This window comes from Phyllopteryx taeniolatus, chromosome 17, assembly GCF_024500385.1.
Source record: "Phyllopteryx taeniolatus isolate TA_2022b chromosome 17, UOR_Ptae_1.2, whole genome shotgun sequence".
NCBI classification, from domain to species: Eukaryota; Metazoa; Chordata; class Actinopteri; order Syngnathiformes; family Syngnathidae; genus Phyllopteryx; species Phyllopteryx taeniolatus.
Window position 1 is genome coordinate 7955626 of NC_084518.1, and position 18011 is coordinate 7973636.

The window sequence follows — 18011 nt, forward strand, 5'->3', positions numbered from 1 at the left end:
TTCCAATCCAATCCCCACTTGGGTATTTGTTCTGCGCCTGTACCGCATATGTACAGTGTGTGAGGAGAGGGGTGGGGAGAGTTTTTCATTTACTCGCACGTTAGGTAGCCTACAGTCCGTTGAAGTAATGGATCGTTTTATGATCAAGAAGTGAGGGCAGGTAGAAAATGAAGTACTCACACAAGAAAGTTCCACTCACAGGCGGTGACAGTGGCTGAGTGCGTGCATCAGCTGCCTACGAGGCGGCGGGCTCCGTGGGGCGGCCACGTGGGTAAATCTGTCTTGCTGTACAGCAGCTACAACACTCCGTCAGAATGTCTTTAGGTGAAATAGGGAACGTGGTGCAAAAATGATTGGGGACCTCTGCCCTAGAGAAGTGCGCCAAATCAGCTGATTGGACAGTTTCACACTGGAAATCTGAGGAAGTGCTAGCTTGAATGGTACCCTATGCGAGACTCTTGTTGGCGCTTCCCCGACCCCTTACCCCATTATCGTCCTCTTGGCAGTGCGGGCTGGCACAACCCGTCCTCCTCCGTTTGCCATAAATTAGAAATAAATAACTTAAAAATTTCCTCACAGGATTATAGTAGGTCACTGATGGTGTAGTGGTACACTTGCCTGACTTTGGTGTGGGCAGCGTGGGTTCAGTTCCCACTTAGTGACGGTGTGAATGTGAGTGCGGATGGTGGTCCATGTCTATATGTGCCCTGAGACGGACTGGCGACCAGTTCAGGGTATAGTCTGCCTTTCGCCCGAAGTCCGCTGGGATAGGCTACAGGGCCCCACGACCCTAACCAGGATAAGCAGTGTTGAGAACGGATGGATAGATTATTTTATCTATCTATACATAAAGGTATATACTGAATCCAATGTATGATAAAATTTAAAATTAAATGTGTCTAAATGAATGTCTATTGCTACAGGTTGTATGTACAGGCTGTGTACCAGCTGTGAACTGGCTCAGACTACGACTAATAAAATGTAAAGCATGTGCAAAAAGACCTAAAAGGGGGGAAAACTGTTATAAGGTTATTTAAAAAAAAAGTTTATACCTTTATTTGTATAGAAAATAAGTAAGTAACGAATAGGATGCATGTCTATAAACGGACAAAAACTCATCCAGTGAGGTTGGTGGGTCATGAAAAAAAATTAGCACCAAGCAACAACCTCTAGTGTTCATTTGAGAACCTGACCAAAATTGTAATGTGCACCCCTGGGAATGATAAAACCTTTATTTATTTATTTTTTGTATTTTTTATTTTTAAGACAAGCATAGGTATCAGGCAATTCAGATTTATATCATTCTGAAGGGTAATTGATAAGCTTTTCAAAATCTTAATGCATATACTACTCACAAAACGTTAGGGATATTATGCTTTTTGGGTGAAATTTCAGGATGGACTTAAAATGCGCTATAACATTTACAGGTGTAGCATTTATAGGTTCCGGTTTATCGTAATTTTAAATGTAATTGTTAAAATAAAACTAATCTCTCGAAAAAGGGCACCGCGTCACTTTTTACAAGTATAAACTTTTGGAGAAATGACGACAAACCTTTTTAATGAGTCTCATACTCTGAAGGTTGCTACACTACGACATGTTGAGTCCTAGATTACAGAGGTTTACGTAAACTCAGAACACACACAAAATATGACCAAGAGTGGAATTTTATAGTATATTTAATGTAACACACAGCTACAACTACAAACTACAAAAAGAAAATAACACTAAGGGTAAAAGAAAAAGAAAATGAGGTGTACGAAAATGGAAACGAGTACATGTGTGTGGTCACTGGGCTAAAATAAGTGAGTGCGTTGAGTCAGAGCGAGAGAAGACAAAGTTGGGATTTCGTGTGAAGCTAGTAATTTCCCCGATTCCTAGTAATTTTCTGTTTTCTCCAACAAAACTAGTGCAATGGTGGTGTAACAGTGTTGGTTTGCTGGTATGCTTTTATTTTGAAGGCCTGATTGTCCAGGCTACTGGAAATGTGCGCCAAAGATCCCCGAGTGCTGCAGTAGGTACGGGAAGTACAGAGTTGGGTTGGTGACGTCGTCAATAAAATGCTTGCATTGAATGAGACTTCTTGCCATCTGTGAACCCACATATAAATAATATAGAATAGATATTGTTTATAAATGTTCATTAATTGTTATTCATTGTATTTTAGTCATGTTTTTTTTAATCTATTTTTTAAAAGTCAGTGTTGCTTTTCACTTTGAGTAGTAAAATTTACTGAAGCGACCTGTGTTGTTGGTGTTCTGTGGGGTGATGTTTATACAGTCGTAGAATATCCAATGCACCTTGGGTAAGTGAATGCAGTAGAATGAGAGGCAGAGATACGTGCCATCCTGCAAGAATTTAAACAGTCCAGTGAATGTCAAATAGCAGACGTTGCAAGTACAATCGAAAAGGTCCGATATGAATGAATCAAGATTACATAATTAAAGCCATATGAAGAGACTACCATCCCTGGCTGGCACTCCAGCTTTAGTCGTTCAGACGTCGTGTGGTGGTAATTTTAGATTAAATGCCGGGCTCTGGCATTTGCTCATATTGCCAATGAGCAACATCTTAGAGATGGAACTTTTTATGACGAACTGACATCGGTGCAATGTGTGTGTGCTGTCTTGAATTAGATTGGAGTCACTTCCAGGCACTAAGAGTCATCAGTCTGTTGCAGCAGCTTTGACACACTCACTTTCTCTTTTAGTTTTCTTTCTCTTTTATTAATTCATTCATCTTCCCCTCATTCATTTTCTTTAGACCAAGATATATTGACACGATCAGACTTGTTTCCCCTCTTATGATGCTTCACCTACAACTGCGAGGAGCTACTGCCTTTCCCTTTAACATGGAGCCAGCTGATATCCTCTCACCAAAGAACGCATCCTAAAGGAGATATGGAGAGGGACAAGAGGTGGCAATAAATTAAGTGAGAGAGAGAGAACTGAATGGGACAGGAAATTTAAACAATTCCTTCTTTTGATCATTATGAGTAATGTGAGATTACTTGCCAGCGGACGAACAAACGGCTGTCAGAAAACTGTAGTTGTTTGTCTGCATTCGACCACAAGCTGCTGCACCCAACGCGACTGACGTCATGCATGCTGAGATCCTGGGATTACAATTTCAGCATCACGGCACCCTCATAATGGTCAGTGTAAGACAATCACATTCCTCTCTCTCATCTACTAACAACTTCACACAAGATTTATAATGTGCAGCGAGAGGGAACTAAACTTTGGACCTCCATTATGCCAATGTGACATGAGCATACGCCTCTTCGCTCCCTTGTCTGGGTAATCTGACCCCAACTTCCTACATCCTATATTAATATTTATATTTATTAAAATAATATAATAATAAATAAATAAAATTATATATATATATATATATATATATATATATATATATGTGTATATAAAATAAAATATAAAATATAATAGTTATATTTATTAAAATATATTAATATTTTATTATTATTATTATATGTTTTAGGTCCAATTTGTGTCAGCTGTGGTTGTTTGTTAAAGTGCTCTATATATAAAGTTGTTTAATTCTTTAAATCTCTGTCTGTTTTCTTGACATACTGTACATTCTCTCAAAGAGGTAATCAATCTGTAATCTGCATTACTGGATCTGTTCATTACACATCCACACATTCCTTGATTGCAGGAAAATGAATATTCAGAGACAGTGACACTGGTTGAAATCTACCACAGTTCATTTTAGTTTCTTTGTAATGTCCCAATTATTCTAGGTGGAATTAAATCACTTCAAAGTGAAAAGGGTAAAGAATTGGAAAAATGTATCATCCTCACTAGGGTCGCGGGCGTGCTGGAGCATATCCCAGCTATCATCGGGCAGGAGGCGGGGTACACCCTGAACTGGTTGCCAGCCAATCGCAGGGCACATACAAACAAACAACCATTCGCACTCACAGTCACACCCATGGGCAGACATTGTTAAAAGAAATCAAGCAATACAGTAAAAACAACAGAACATATATATATATATATATATATATATATATATATATATATATATATATGAGTCCCTTATAGCATTTTGTTAACTTGCATATTACGGGCTGCACCGTGGACAACTGGTTAGCACATCACCGTCACAGTTTAAAGCTCATGGGTTCATCTCCGGGCTTTGTCCGCTGTGTGGATTTTGCAAGTTCTCCCTGTGCATGCATGGGCTTTCTCCAGGTTACTCCAATTTCCTCCCACATGCCAAAAACATGCATGTTAGGTTACTGGAAGACTATCGTAAACTGTCCTTCGGTGTGAATGTGAGTGTGAATCCTTGTTTCTCTGTGTTTGTCTATTTGTGCCTTGTGATTAGCTGACAACCATTCCAAGGCTCTACCACACCTGTGACCCTAAAGTTGGTAAGTGGTTCAGAAAATGGCTAGATGGATGTCCTAATACATTTCTAACACAGAAAAACACAGACAACAGCTGTTCTCTTTCACCACAACCAATATTAAATTTATGAGACAATGGGCCATATGTACAGCAACACAGTAAGCATTTCCGGTGGATGACAGATGACACAACAGTTTGCTCTGTCGATATGTTATAAACTACAGGTATCTGATGGAAAAATAAACTACAGGCATCTGATGGAAAAATAACCTTTGTCGTTAAATGTGTGATAACCTGGGATTGTTTAATAGATACGTATATTCAATAGTGTGGCACGGTGGACAACTGGTTAGAGCGTCTGCCTCACAGTTCTGAGGATTGGGATTCAATCCCCGGCCCCGCCTGTGTGGAGTTTGCATGTTCTCCCCGTGCCTGCGTGGGTTTTCTCCGGGCACTCCGGTTTCCTCCCACATCCCAAAAACATGCATGGTAGGTTAATTGACAACTCTAAATTGCCCGTAGGTGTGAATGTGTGTGCGAATGGTTGTTTGTTTGTATGGGCCCTGCGATTGGCTGGCAACCAGCTCAGGGTGTACCCTGCCTCCTGCCCGATGATAGCTGGGATAGGCTCCAGCACACCCGCGACCCTAGTGAGGAGAAGCGTCTCAGAAAATGGATGGATGGATGTATATTCAATAATTCGATGATAGTACTTTGAAGTTGAAATGGTATCAGAGGTTTTTTACTTTTCAAACATGAGGAGATAGCTCCTCAAGCAAACACTGCAGTGTGCCACCTGCTATGTTCAGTCATTTATCTCAGCTTTGAGTTTTAATATGCTTCCCAGTGACCCAGAAGTACAGAGATGGAAAGTTAATTTACTTTCAATTACAATTTCACTATCCATACCAATACGGCGGTCGAAGTGCCGTCTCCCTCTCTGCTCCATGCTGCTTGGTTCCAGCCAACTGAGCCAGCCACTCCCTGCGCGAAATTCCTATAACGGGGATTGAGAAACCCTTAACCCATGAGCACACTGATCTCTCCCGATCATGTCTGTTAAAGTCCCGTAGTCTAGCAGAACATCTGAGACCCTCGCAGCGGCGCCCTCTCGCACCCTTGCCAAATTCTTCAATTAAGGAGTGCAATCTGAGCTCTTGTTTGGTGGAAAGGCACAAAAAAAACAATCAAGCCCCATCCCCCGACCAGATGAAGGAAGTCTACCCTCTCATCCACTGGTCTTAATATACACTATAGGCACCAAACCACGGGGCAATACTGTAAGTATGCAAGTTGCCTCTCACAACCCGTCTTTAGAGGTCTGGTTCCAGAACCCAACCTATGCACTGGGGCATCCCTAGCATTATCTAGTCGTAATCTCTTGACAGGTGACATTTCACATCCCTTCAGCAAGTTTCTGCAGCCAATGTCCCACCTAAAAACCTTTTCACTCGTCAAGCAAAAACACATCATGGAATACAATTAGGCCAAGCCAGGGGTGGACAATTCATTTTTCAAAGAGTCCCCCCCCCCCCACCCCAAAGATAGGTGATGTAGTGAGGAAGTGAGTAGGGTTGGGCATCGTTAGAATTTGAGCGACTCCGGTCCCGATTTCTCATTTCGATTCGGGTTCAAAACAATTCTCGATGCCAATACTTTTAGGAGGCTGGGTCAAAAAAAGTTTGCATGGTTTAAGTAAGGGGTGTACAAATTATGAACATCGATTTTCTTAGCAGCCTGCTGATAGACTAAAATGAACATTTGACTCAGGGTTATTTATAACAAGTATCAATATCAAACCTATGAACTAAAAGGCAATGTTTGTGTAACTAACCCAATTGACTTAAAATTCATTCATGAATGTTTCAGCTAAAAGTTAAATGTGGCATTGTTAAAATAGTTATTTGTAGCTATTTTATGACATCAAATGGTTTATATGTCCACGTTTTAACTTAACTTCAGGTTTTAAGCATGTATCCTTTTATTTTGAAGGGTACGCACCAGAACTCAGCATTTTGGCACGAAAGGTAACTTTGCAAAACACAGGTGAAAACGCAAGTAAAATGACTTCAGCGCTTCGTTTAACACCATCATCCCTGAAATCCTCTGCTCCAAGCTTCACCAGCTTAGCATCTCGCATGCCATCTGCCAGTGGATTTACAGCTTCCTGACGGGGAGGACACAGCAGGAGAGGCTGGGGGACACCACCTCATCTACATGCACCACCACCACCACCAGAGAGCACCAAAGATTTGTCCTTTCTCTGCTGCTCTTCTCTCTCTACACAAAACAGTGCACCTCAATGCACCCGGCTGTCAAACTCCTGAAGTTTGCGGATGACACCTCAGTCATCGGCCTCATTAAAGACGGTGACGAGTTTGCGTATTGACAGGATGTGGAGCTGCTGAAGCTGTGGTCTGGTCGACACAACCTGGAGCTGAAGACGCTCAAGACTGTAGAGATAATCGTGGACTTCAGGAAGCATCCTTCGCCACAACTGCCACTCATGCTCCCTAACTACCCGTGTCAACCGTCGAGACCTCCAAATTCCTGGAAATTACAGTCTCTTAGGACCTGGAGTGGGAGACCAACATCAACTCTATCCTCAAAAAGTCCAAGCAGAGGATGTACTTCCAGTGGCTTCTGAGGAAGCACGGCCTGCCACAATAGCTGTTGAGGCACGACTACACAACAGTCATCGAATCAGTCTTGTGTTCATCCATCACAATCTGGTTTGGTCTTGCCACAAAAAAAAGACAAACTCCGATTGCAACGGACAAACAAAACTGCTGAAAAATTTGTGGGTATGCCCCTACCTACCCTTGAGGATTTGCACGCTGCCAGAACTAAGAGCTTGCAAAATCCTCTTGGACCCTCCACATCCTTGTCACTACCTCTTCCAGCGCCTACGCTCCTTCCCTCAGGTAGGCGCTATCGAACAATGCAAACTAAAACTAGCAGACATTCCAACAGCTTCTTTCCTATTGCCATTAACGTCTACAAATCTATTGTAACATGCTGCCAATTTTGTCTTGAGATTGTTGTCACATCTCTTTGAGGGCAATTATACGTTATTTGTGCACTCACTGTAGTCGTCTTGCCACACTGCACTATTTTTATATCTGTTGCTTACCAATACTGGTCACTCATGTGCTTGGGAAGTATCTGCTCCATTTGCACAATTGACACGGTTCCGAATTATCGCACTACTAGTCACTTTAACCTGCTTAAATTTCTTTAAGTCCCTGTGCTATAGGCACAATGGTCACTGTACCAGAGTATGGCCCTATTCGCCATTTCAAACTGCTCTAAATTGCTAGAGGACTCTGCATCATTTGTACAATTGTCAAAAAATATTAAAAAATTTAAAAAGTATTGGCATTACCACATTACTGGGAACCTTTCATTGCTCAGTGACTCTCAGTACTGTTTTTGTTTCAAAAGTATTTTCTGTCAAATTGCTGTCTGTTGTCGTACTAGAGCGGCTCCAACTACCGGAGACAAAGTCCTTGTGTGTTTTTGACATACTTGGCAAATAAAGATGATTCTGATTATGATTCACTATTAAATCAGCATTCACAAAAAACACGTCTACAGTGCACATCAATGTTTCTACATTACTGAAGTGTGCTGACATTTTGAGCAATGACGATAACTCATTTTAGCTGTTCCTATTTGGGAGTCCCAAATACTTATCTGGGCAACCCCCCTTCTTCTATCCACCATACAGGAAATAAGAATGTTGCCAACAGCTAGGGTTTGGACTCGCCCTCTATTTCCCGAATAGCTGTTTTTATTGACAGTATTGAATGACTTCCGAATCACAATAAAATTGTTATTCCTTGTACTATTCAGGAATAATAGTCCAACAAATGAAAAATCCAATTTGATTATTTCAAAACGATCTATTGAAGCAAAAATAGAGTACACTGAAACGTTTTGACTGCCGTTTCTCCCTCTGGAAATGTTTTTCTTTTTCTTTTAAAATGGCATACTTTAACTGGGATCCGTGGCCCAACACTGGCCATAGTTTTTTTGTTTTTTGTTTTTTTGTTTTTTTTTGTTTGTTTGTTTTTGGGCAGCACGGTGGTCCATCCACCGCGGCGATGGCTCCTTTACGGCTTCCATTCTGGCTCTGCCATGAACATTCCTGTAGCTCCTCGGGGTTAGGCTAATGGACACCTCTTTCCACGGAGATCTCAGTGGAGGGCTACAGGTACAACTGAATACACGCGCAGAAACACAGCAAGTCCAAATTGCATCGGCCATAAACAAAGGCTAAAAATTGTGAAATATTAAGTAAATGCAGCGTGGCAACATTGCAGCTCTTGTCTGAATAGTGAGTAGTATGTTATTCTTTTATTTTTTTATGATTCCATTCCGAAAATTGCCGGCACGGTTAGTGACTGGTGAGCACATCTGCCTCACAGTTCTGGGGACCTGGGTTCAAATCCCGGCCTCGACTTTTTTGGAGTTTGCATGTTCTCTCCGTGCCTGGGTGGGTGTTCTCCGGGCAATCCGGTTTCCTCCCACATCCCAAAAACATGCATGGTAGGTTGATTGAGGACTCTAAATTGTCCGTAGGTGCGAATGTGAGTGCGAATGGTTGTTTGTTTCTATGTGCCCTGTGATTGGCTTGCAAACGGTTCAGGAGGATAAGCGGTAAAGAAAATTGATGGATGGATGAATTCCGAAAATTCTGTTTCGGTTCCGTTTTTTTCCGTGGACTCAAATGCCAATTCAAGTCACCACCCATTTGTGAAGAGCCTTACTAACAGCTCAACTAAAGACCGTTTTAGCCTTGTTGCTCGTCGCATTTTTGAAAAATAGTCACAAGAAGAGTCAGAAAAGTCAGCAAGTCACGACAAAGTCATTAAGTTGCTCTTACTCGCTTGTACCGTTCACTCACATACTTTCAAAGTAAAAGCACTGCATATTTTAAGTTTTATTTTAGCTCCTCGCAGCTGGTGGTGATGTGTGGTTTAAGTAGAGCATAGTAGCACTCAGCTACCTGATATTTGGGGGAACAAAGGTGAATTCAAATCGAAATTCCTCTCGCGTGTAAAATGTCGAGAGCTCACTGCAATTGAAAGAGTCTCTCTACATTAATACATGTCATAATGCTGGATGGGCTCATGTTTGTGAAATGAGGTCAAACAAATTTGTTAAGCAATGTACATATTGAAACAATATGACATCAATTTGATTATGATATTTGTAACACTGAGACAGGATGGATAGCGAGCGTGAACCAATTGTGCTTTTTACAGGTGATTCTTGGTTAAGGACGGAGATCCGTTCCTGAACCTGAATTTGAACGCAAGTCAGATCTTATATTAACACAGTAGTAAAGTGATAATTATAGTAGCTGCAGTACTTGTATGAAAAACACTTTTAAGCAAAACAATAAAATTAAAAACAGCTAGTACAGTGGTAATTGAGTGTGCCTGCTTGTACTACGTGACAGCATATCAGAATCAGAATCATCTTTATTTGCCAAGTATGTCCAAAAAACACACAAGGAATTTGTCTCCGGCAGTTGTACTAGAACGGCTCGCTCTAGTACGACAACAGAGAGTCAATTGACAGAGAACACTTTTGAGACATAAAGACATTGACATAAAACAGTCACTGAGCAATAAAGGGTTGCTAGTTATCTGGTAATCCCGGTACAATTTTTTAAAATGTTTTTTTTTTTTTTTTTTTACAATTGTGCCAAAAGATGCCGAGTCCTCTAGCACTTAGAGCAGTTCGAAAGACTAATATTGCAATCGTCCGGTGCAATGACCATTGTGCAAAGGGCGCCGAGACTTCAAGCGAGTAGTGCGATAATCTTGGACATTGTTGATTGTGCAAATGTTGCAGATACTCCTCAATCAGTGTGCAAATGGAGCAGATGCTACTCTGGCATGAGTGGCCAGTATTGGTCAACAACAGATATGCAAATAGTGCAGCGTGGCGAGACTACTACAGTGAGTGCACGAGTAATGTATAATTGGCCCCACAGAAATGTGACAACAAACTCAAGTCAAAAAATTGCCAGCATGTTGTAATGGAATTGTAGGTTAGGTGTTTAAGAAGTTGATTGCAAGAGGGAAGAAGCTGTTGGAATGTCTGCTAGTTCTAGTTTGCATTGATCGGTAGCGCCTACCTGAGGGAAGGAGCTGGAAGAGCTGGTGACCGGGATGTGGAGGGTCCGAGAGGATTTTGCACGTTCTTGTCTTAGTTCCGGCAGCATGCAAGTCTTCAAGGGTGGGTAGGGGGGTACTGACAATCCTTTCAGCAGTTTTGATTGTCTGTTCCAGTCGGAGTTTGTCCTTTTTTGTAGCAGCATCAAACCAGACTGTGATGGAAGAACACAGGAGTGATTCGATGACCGCTGTGTAGCGGTGTTACGGTGCAATGTAAACCTTGAGCGTATTGTGGTGGGGTGGGGGTGCAACGGGGCCACGGTATAATGGAATGACCTGTTTAACATGGGCATCTATATGGGGAGTTAGCGCCACCTTGTGGAGGCACCTTCTAGCCTGTATTCATACAGGAGGATAGGAATAATTGCATTAAGTGTGTCATGAGCTATGCCTTGTAGGTCCTGTTTTGGAGCTTGGGTGGTGCTTTCCACCCCACTCGCCCTCTCTCTCTCTCTCTCTCTCTCTCTCTCTCTCTGTTTCTCCCGTCCCAGTAATCAGCACCACCTTAGTTGCACACCTGTTTCCAATCCCGGAGGCCTGGACGAATTCCCGGATGTCTCCCTAAGCTCTCCCACCCGCATGACCATTCCCGCATGTATTATTGGTACCGTGCACAACACACCTGTTACTGCCCTCATTGACTCCAGTGCAGACGACAATTTGATTCATGAGGGATTGGCATGTCAGCTCCAACTCTCTCTCGGTGCACTCCAGTCACCGAAAAGAGTCACTGCCCTGGATGGACGACTAACCTCCCCTGTCACCCACCAAACAGCTCTGATTACATTACTCATCTCAGGAAACCACCGCGAGGACATTCCATTATTTGTTATACCTTCCCCCGAGACCCCGTTAGTCTTTGAAATTCAATGGCTCAAAAACTACAACTACATAGACTGGACCCAACTTGCTATCACTGGGTGGAGTCCTCACTGCCATTTGCACTGTCTGCCATTTGCACTGTCTGCTTTCCGCAATACCACCCTCCAGCAAACTTCAACCACCTGCTACACCAGTCAACCTCCCCCGGGTACCGGAAGAATATCATGATCTATCCCCAGTTTTCAGTAAGGAGCTTGCCATTTTTCTACCAAACGCCCCCGCCTCCCAGACCGCCCTCTCCGTTCCAGCCGTCTCTTCAACCTTTCACGCCCTGAGAAAAAGGTAATGGAAGATTATATCCGTGACTCCCTGGCTTCTGGACTCATTCGGCCTTCATCCTCTCCCATGGGGGCCGTTTTTTTCTTCATTGAGAAAAAAAACCCAACACTCTCCGCCCCTTTAGCGACTACCGAGGACTCAATGAAATCACGGAAAAAAAAACAGTCTCCACTATGCCTCATTAACCCTTCATTGGAACCCCTCTGTGACGCCCAGATATTTACCAGATATTTGGTAAAAAACATCAGGGAATTCGTCCAAGGCTGCTCCGTCTGTGCCAGAGGGAAGCCCTCACATCTGCCCCCAGCTGGTTTGGTGCGCCCCTTACCTGTCCCAAGCCACCCTTGGTTCCACATCGCCTTGGACTTGGTTACCGGCCTACCTCCCTTTGAAGGTGACTCTATCATCCTTACTATCATTGATTCTCCAAATACGTCCATTATATAGCCCTCTCCAAGCTACACTCTGCCTTTGAAACCGCTAACCTCCTTGTCAATCATGTCTTTAAACTCCACGGAATCCCCATCGACATCGTCTCGCAGTGACGCCCACAACTCCTTCACCAGCTCCGCCACTGTTATGTCACTGTTCATGGCCTGTTATGGTTTCCAACCTCCATTGTAGGGAACAAGAGCATGTGGTGGCGGTTCCTGCGATGAGGGATCTTCTCCGCAGGGTCCAGGCCATTTGGAAGGACATCATGGGGGCTTTAACCCGCTCCGTCAAAAAGAATAAACGACTAGCGGACCTTCATCGCTCCCCTACGCCAGAGTACAAGGTGGGTCAGACGGTTTGGCTTTCCTCCCGTGACCTCCCACTCCAAACAAAATCACGTAAACTCACTTTGTGCTTTATTAGTCCCTTCCCTATCACCGAGATCATCAATCCTACATCAGTTCAACTAAAACTTCCACAATCTCTCAAGATTCATCCAACGTTCCATGTGTCACTACTCAAGCCTGTCTCCACCTGCACTCTTGGCCCTCCGGCCGTACCCCCTCCGCCCCCACGTGTTATCGACAACCATCCGGCGTTCACCGTTTCACGAAACCTTGATGTGAGGCCCAGGGTCCCTCCGTGGTTACCAGTTCCTGGTAGACTGGGAGGGGTATAGCCCAGAGGAATGCTCCTGGATCTCATGCAGACTTATCCTTGATGACTCCCTGATGAGGGACTTTTACGCGGCCCACCATGGGAATCCGGACAGGACACCTGGACCCGTCCATTGAGAGGGCGTACTGTCATGAGCTATGCCTTGTAGTTCCTGTTTTAGAGCTTGGGTGACACTTTGCGCCCCTCTCCCCCTCCCCCACTCTCTCTCTCCCTTCCCATTACTCAGCACCACATTGGCCATGCACCTGTTTCCAATCAGCGTTCATCATCACATGCATTTAAGCCTGCCAGATCCAGGACTCCTCTGCCAGAGTATTAACGTTTAGCCGTGGTACACCGGCCTTGTACTCGCACATAAGCTACGCCTTATTCGCAATGTTCTGATCTCCATGTTCTTCCTCGTCCTCAATACTCCTTCCGTGTTCCCCGCCTTGCTGATTTCCTCCACCACCCCACCAAGCCATCCACCTGCTTACGCCATCGCCTCCCGCACGTTCCCCGGCTTGACGACCCGCCATTACGCCTCAAAGGTCCAATCCCAAATTCCTTTTCAATAAACCATTCTCCATAAACTTCTCAGCCTCCGCTTGCTTCTGGGTCCACTTACAACGGATACCTTCATATTGTGACAAAGTGCACAGGGTCAAGTGTTGTTGTATCCATTCCTGTTAAATCCTATAATCGAACAAGGTGGCAACTAAAAAGAACACCTTGCTAATGGTACAAACAAAATGAAAGCATGACATAAGTATGTAAAACACTACTACCACTACAGGAAACAACAATAATAACAATAATTAACAATGAGGTCGACATTCCTGAAACTCTTTTACAAAACACAGCTGGGAAGTGCAGTTTCAATTCCCTTGCATTGGGTAAATTGATGCTGGGCCGAGCCGGATGCCCATTGGCATTTGTAAATATCATAGCTAATAACCTTTTATTGTTTATGTTGTTGTTAATGTTTCCTTGTAGTGTAATAGTAGTTGTACGCATGTTCTATTTACTTGCTTTGCATCCTTTTGATGTACCCTAATTGAGTTTTCTGTTTAGTGGCACCCCCACCCTCCCTTTTCAAGATGTCGTAATCTCAGAAATAAGGATGCTGTCAAACAGAGACAGACCATATGAGTACCTCTGTCCCAAATAAATACATGTGTTACCATACTAACCATTAGGGCATTTTTAATGCCACAGACTCCCATTAATGGTTGGGTGAGGGATGGACCTATCTAACTCATATTATTATGTAATAGAAAGATGAAAAAACATTGTCATGCTTGGAATATTCATCCATTCATCCATCAATCCATCATCCATCCATTGTCTTAGTCGCTTATCCTCAATCATTTATGCAACCATTGTTTAGTAGTTTTGAGCAAGTCTGTTGTTTTCAAGTGATTTGTTAAAAACAGAGGAGAAAAAATAGAGGCATGATTTACAGTCTACAGTTTACAGTCATTTTGTTCGTGTCCAGGGGGTGTAAAATGCAAAATTTAATACCCCAAGCTGTAACAGAGTTCAAACAATCGCCAAATAAAACAATACAAATTAACAACAAACAAAATTGCCAGAGGGAGCATAATAGGTAAGTGGTATTCCACATCTGTAGTTTTGTTATGTGTTTGAAATAATAGTAAAACTTAGAACAGCATTGTAATGAATCCTCATGTAAGGGAAATAGTTTTTTACACGTACACATAAATAAATGAAGAATAAAAAATGAATAAATAAATGAGAAATACAGTGGAATTACTAAATACATGTTCCATACATCTTTCACTAGAAATACAATTCAAGTGTGCGTGTGTGTGTGTGTGTGTGTGTGTGTGTGTCTGTGTGGCTGGGAGGGGGGGTTATAATCCTCCAATAGATAAGAAAGCAATGCCAAGGAAGTTTACTTTACATATAATTTACAATCAACATTGGAATGTGCAACACATTTTCAACTTATATAAGAAGCACCATGAAGTATTTTCACCCTATACACAAGACATCCTCAAATACGTATGTTGGCTCATGTGATTATGCTTATGTTAAGATTACATTCAAGACTCCCAACAGCATTTGAAAGCAGCATAAATCCCTCTATGTCCAGTAAGCCTCTGAAGGCACAGAGGAGGGAAAAGGTCACCATTGGCAATCTCTTATAGAATTGCTTGTCTATCCACACCATTATAATAATGTAACTTTTTTTTTTTAATTTGTAACACCCCCCTAAAGTCCTTTGCAGATGTGAAAAGTGTTTAAATTCATTTGTCCCACACCAGCAAACTACTTTTGCTGTAGTTACAGCTCAAAAAATAAAAGAAAGGTTAACAGACTATCGTGTGTCTATTGACTAGATTCAAAAGAATAATCCTTTAAAATCCCGACCCTTTTTTCAGCAGCATGAACATGATTAAACAGACAACATTTCAATTATACATCCTACTGAGGGAGGAAATAATGTTTTTGTTTTGTTTTTTAAAAAAAAGTGTGGCGACTCACCTAAGAAAGACTGTCTCTCCTTGTCTGACGGTAATATTGTCCATGATATTTTTATCGGATTGAGAATCGCCTTGAGTCTGGACAGGCAAGCCTGCAGGCACAAGAAGCAAAATTCTCAGCGAGAGAAGGGCTGTGCACTTGCAAAAGACAAAGTGTCTCCCGACAAACATTATCTTCAGCCTTAAGAGTCGTGGAAAAAGTCTCATGTGAACAAGGAGTCCACGTTCACCCAATAAACATACTCCTGGAGATTATTTACCACCCAGTTCATTGGTCTTAATCCAAATCTTGTCGACAAATAGCTGTGGCTTGTAATGACAGAATCGCTTGTCCCAACTCTACTTATTTCTTTTTAGTAATCCTTCCTGACAGATTGCAGACATCATCTATCATCTATCTTTACAAATATACAGTGGGTACGGAAAGTTTTCAGAACCCCTTACATTTTTCACTTTTTGTTATATTGCAGCCATTTGTTAAAATCATTTAAATTCATTTTTTCCTCATTCATTTACACACAGCACCCCCTATTGACAGAAAAAAACAGAATTGTTGAAATATATGCTGATTTATTGAAAAAGAAAAACTGAAATATCACACAGGCATAAGAATTCAGACCCTTTGCTGTGACACTCATATATTTAACTTGGGTGCTGTCCATTTCTTCTGATTATCCTTAAGATGGTTCTACACCTTCATTGGAGTCCAGCTGATTATACTGATTGGACTTGATTAGGAAAGGCACACACCTGTCTATATAAGACCTTACAGCTCACAATGCATGTCAGAGCAAATGAGAACCATGAGGTCAAAGGAACTGCCTAAAGAGCTCAGAGACAGAATTGTGGCAAGGCACAGATCTGGCCAAGGCTACAAATTTTTTTTTAATGCACTTAAGGTTCCTAAGAGCACAGTGGCCTCCTTAATCCTTAAATGGAAGACGTTTGGGACGATCAGAACCCTTGGTGAGAGAGGTAAAAAAAGAACCCAAAGATCACTGTGGCTGAGCTCCAGAGATGCAGTCGAGAGACGGGCTAAAGTTCTAGAAAGTCAACCATCACTGCAGCCCTCCACCAGTTGGGGCTTGATGGCAGAATACCTCGACGGAAGCCTCTCCTTAGTGCAAGACACATGAAAGCCTGCATGGAGTTTGCTAAAAAAAACACCTGAAGGACTCCAAGATGGTGAGAAATAAGATTCTCTGGTCTGATGGGACCAAGATATAAATTGTTGGACTTAATTCTAAGTAGCATGTGTGGAGAAAACCAGGCACTGCTCCTCACCTGTCCAATAGAGTCCCAACAGTGAAGCCTGGTGGTGGCAGCATCATGCTGTGGGGGTGTTTTTCAGCTGCAGGGACAGGACGACTGGTTGCCATCAAAGGAAAGATGAATGCGGCCTAGTACAGGGATGTCCTGGCCGAAAACCTTCTCCAGAGTGCTCAGAGCCTCAGACTGGGCCGAAGGTTCACCTTCCAACAAGGCAATGCCCCTCAGCACACGGCTAAAATAACAGAGTGGCTTGAGAACAACTCCGAGACTGTTCTTGAATGGCCCAGCCAGAGCCCTGACTTAAACCCAATTGAGCATCTCTGGAGAGACCTGAAAATTGCTGTCCACCGTTTACCATCCAACCTGACAGAACTGGAGAGGATCGGCAAGGAGGAATGGCAGAGGATCTCTAATCCAGGTGTGAAAAACTTGAATAATTCCCAAAAAGACTCATGGCTGTATTAGCTACAAAGGGTGTTTCTACTAAATACTGAGCAAAGGGTCTGAATACTTATGGCTGTGTGATATTTCAGTTTTTATTTTTTAATAAATAAAATTTTCAACAATTCCGTTTTTTTTTTCTGTCAATATGGGGTGCTGTGTGTACATTAGTGTGGAAAAAAATGAACTTAAATGATTTTAGCAAATGGCTGCAATATAAAAAAGAGTGAAAGATTTAAGGGGCTGAATACTTTCCGTACCCACTGTATATACTCTAACTAACATTCAATTGTTGAACAACGTGAATAATGGAGAATACCTTCATTAATCAAAGTGTGTCTTGAATATTAATTTACAGATATGCCCCTTTTTTGGTAGGCAAAATGTTAGTCAAAATGCAGGCATTTAAAGTACAAATTTACATTTTTTGTTTGTTTTTGTGCACTGAAATACATGAAGTTACTTTGGTAACTATGAAGACTATTTTTCATTATTGATATTATAAAGCTATGGTGTTGATAACAGAAGAAGCTGTGGGCCTGTAATTGTTACTGTTTATGACTGAGTTTGCTCTAGTTCTCAAAAACCTCTAATTTTACATTATAATGTACTACCTGTAATGTCTGTGAAGCCTCTGCACATTCAGTCCAATATGTTTTTGAAACGGTAACTCATTATCTACAGTTCAACACAGTTCTTGAAAATATACGTATACAATCCTTTTGTTTATACTGTATATACTTGGAATGTATGCTCAAGGACCAGAGGTGGGTAGAGTAACCAAATATTGTACTCAAGTAAGAGTACTGATACTCTAGAATAATATGACTCAAGTGAAAGTAAAATGTTGTCCTCCAAATATTTACTTGAGTGAGAGTAAGAAAGTACTCACTAATACAAAACCAGTCAAAAAAAGAGTAACTCGTGAGTAATTTCTGGTTTAAAAAAAAACAAAAAAAACAGCATGAACG

At 42.1% G+C, this 18011-nt stretch overlaps 1 protein-coding gene across 10 annotated transcripts in view; it reads right to left on the bottom strand.

The window, feature by feature from the left end:
• Positions 1–18011, bottom strand: part of LOC133466968 (opioid-binding protein/cell adhesion molecule homolog) — a 189243-nt gene that overhangs the window by 64227 nt on the left and 107005 nt on the right. For 6 of the 10 annotated variants that reach the window (XR_009785091.1, XM_061751258.1, XM_061751260.1 and 3 more), the window contains exons 2-5: positions 15329–15419; positions 5283–5370; positions 3011–3115; positions 2816–2889 (exon numbers count right to left, since the gene is read on the bottom strand). Coding sequence is in view for 9 of the 10 variants with exons in the window: in XM_061751258.1 (XP_061607242.1) it covers positions 2816–2889; positions 3011–3115; positions 5283–5370; positions 15329–15419 (358 nt within the window). In the remaining variant the exon portion in view is untranslated. Of the gene's footprint in view, positions 1–2815; positions 2890–3010; positions 3116–5282; positions 5371–15328; positions 15664–18011 lie in introns of those variants that run through there. The other 4 variants (XM_061751265.1, XM_061751267.1, XM_061751264.1 and 1 more) reach the window with 4 other exon arrangements.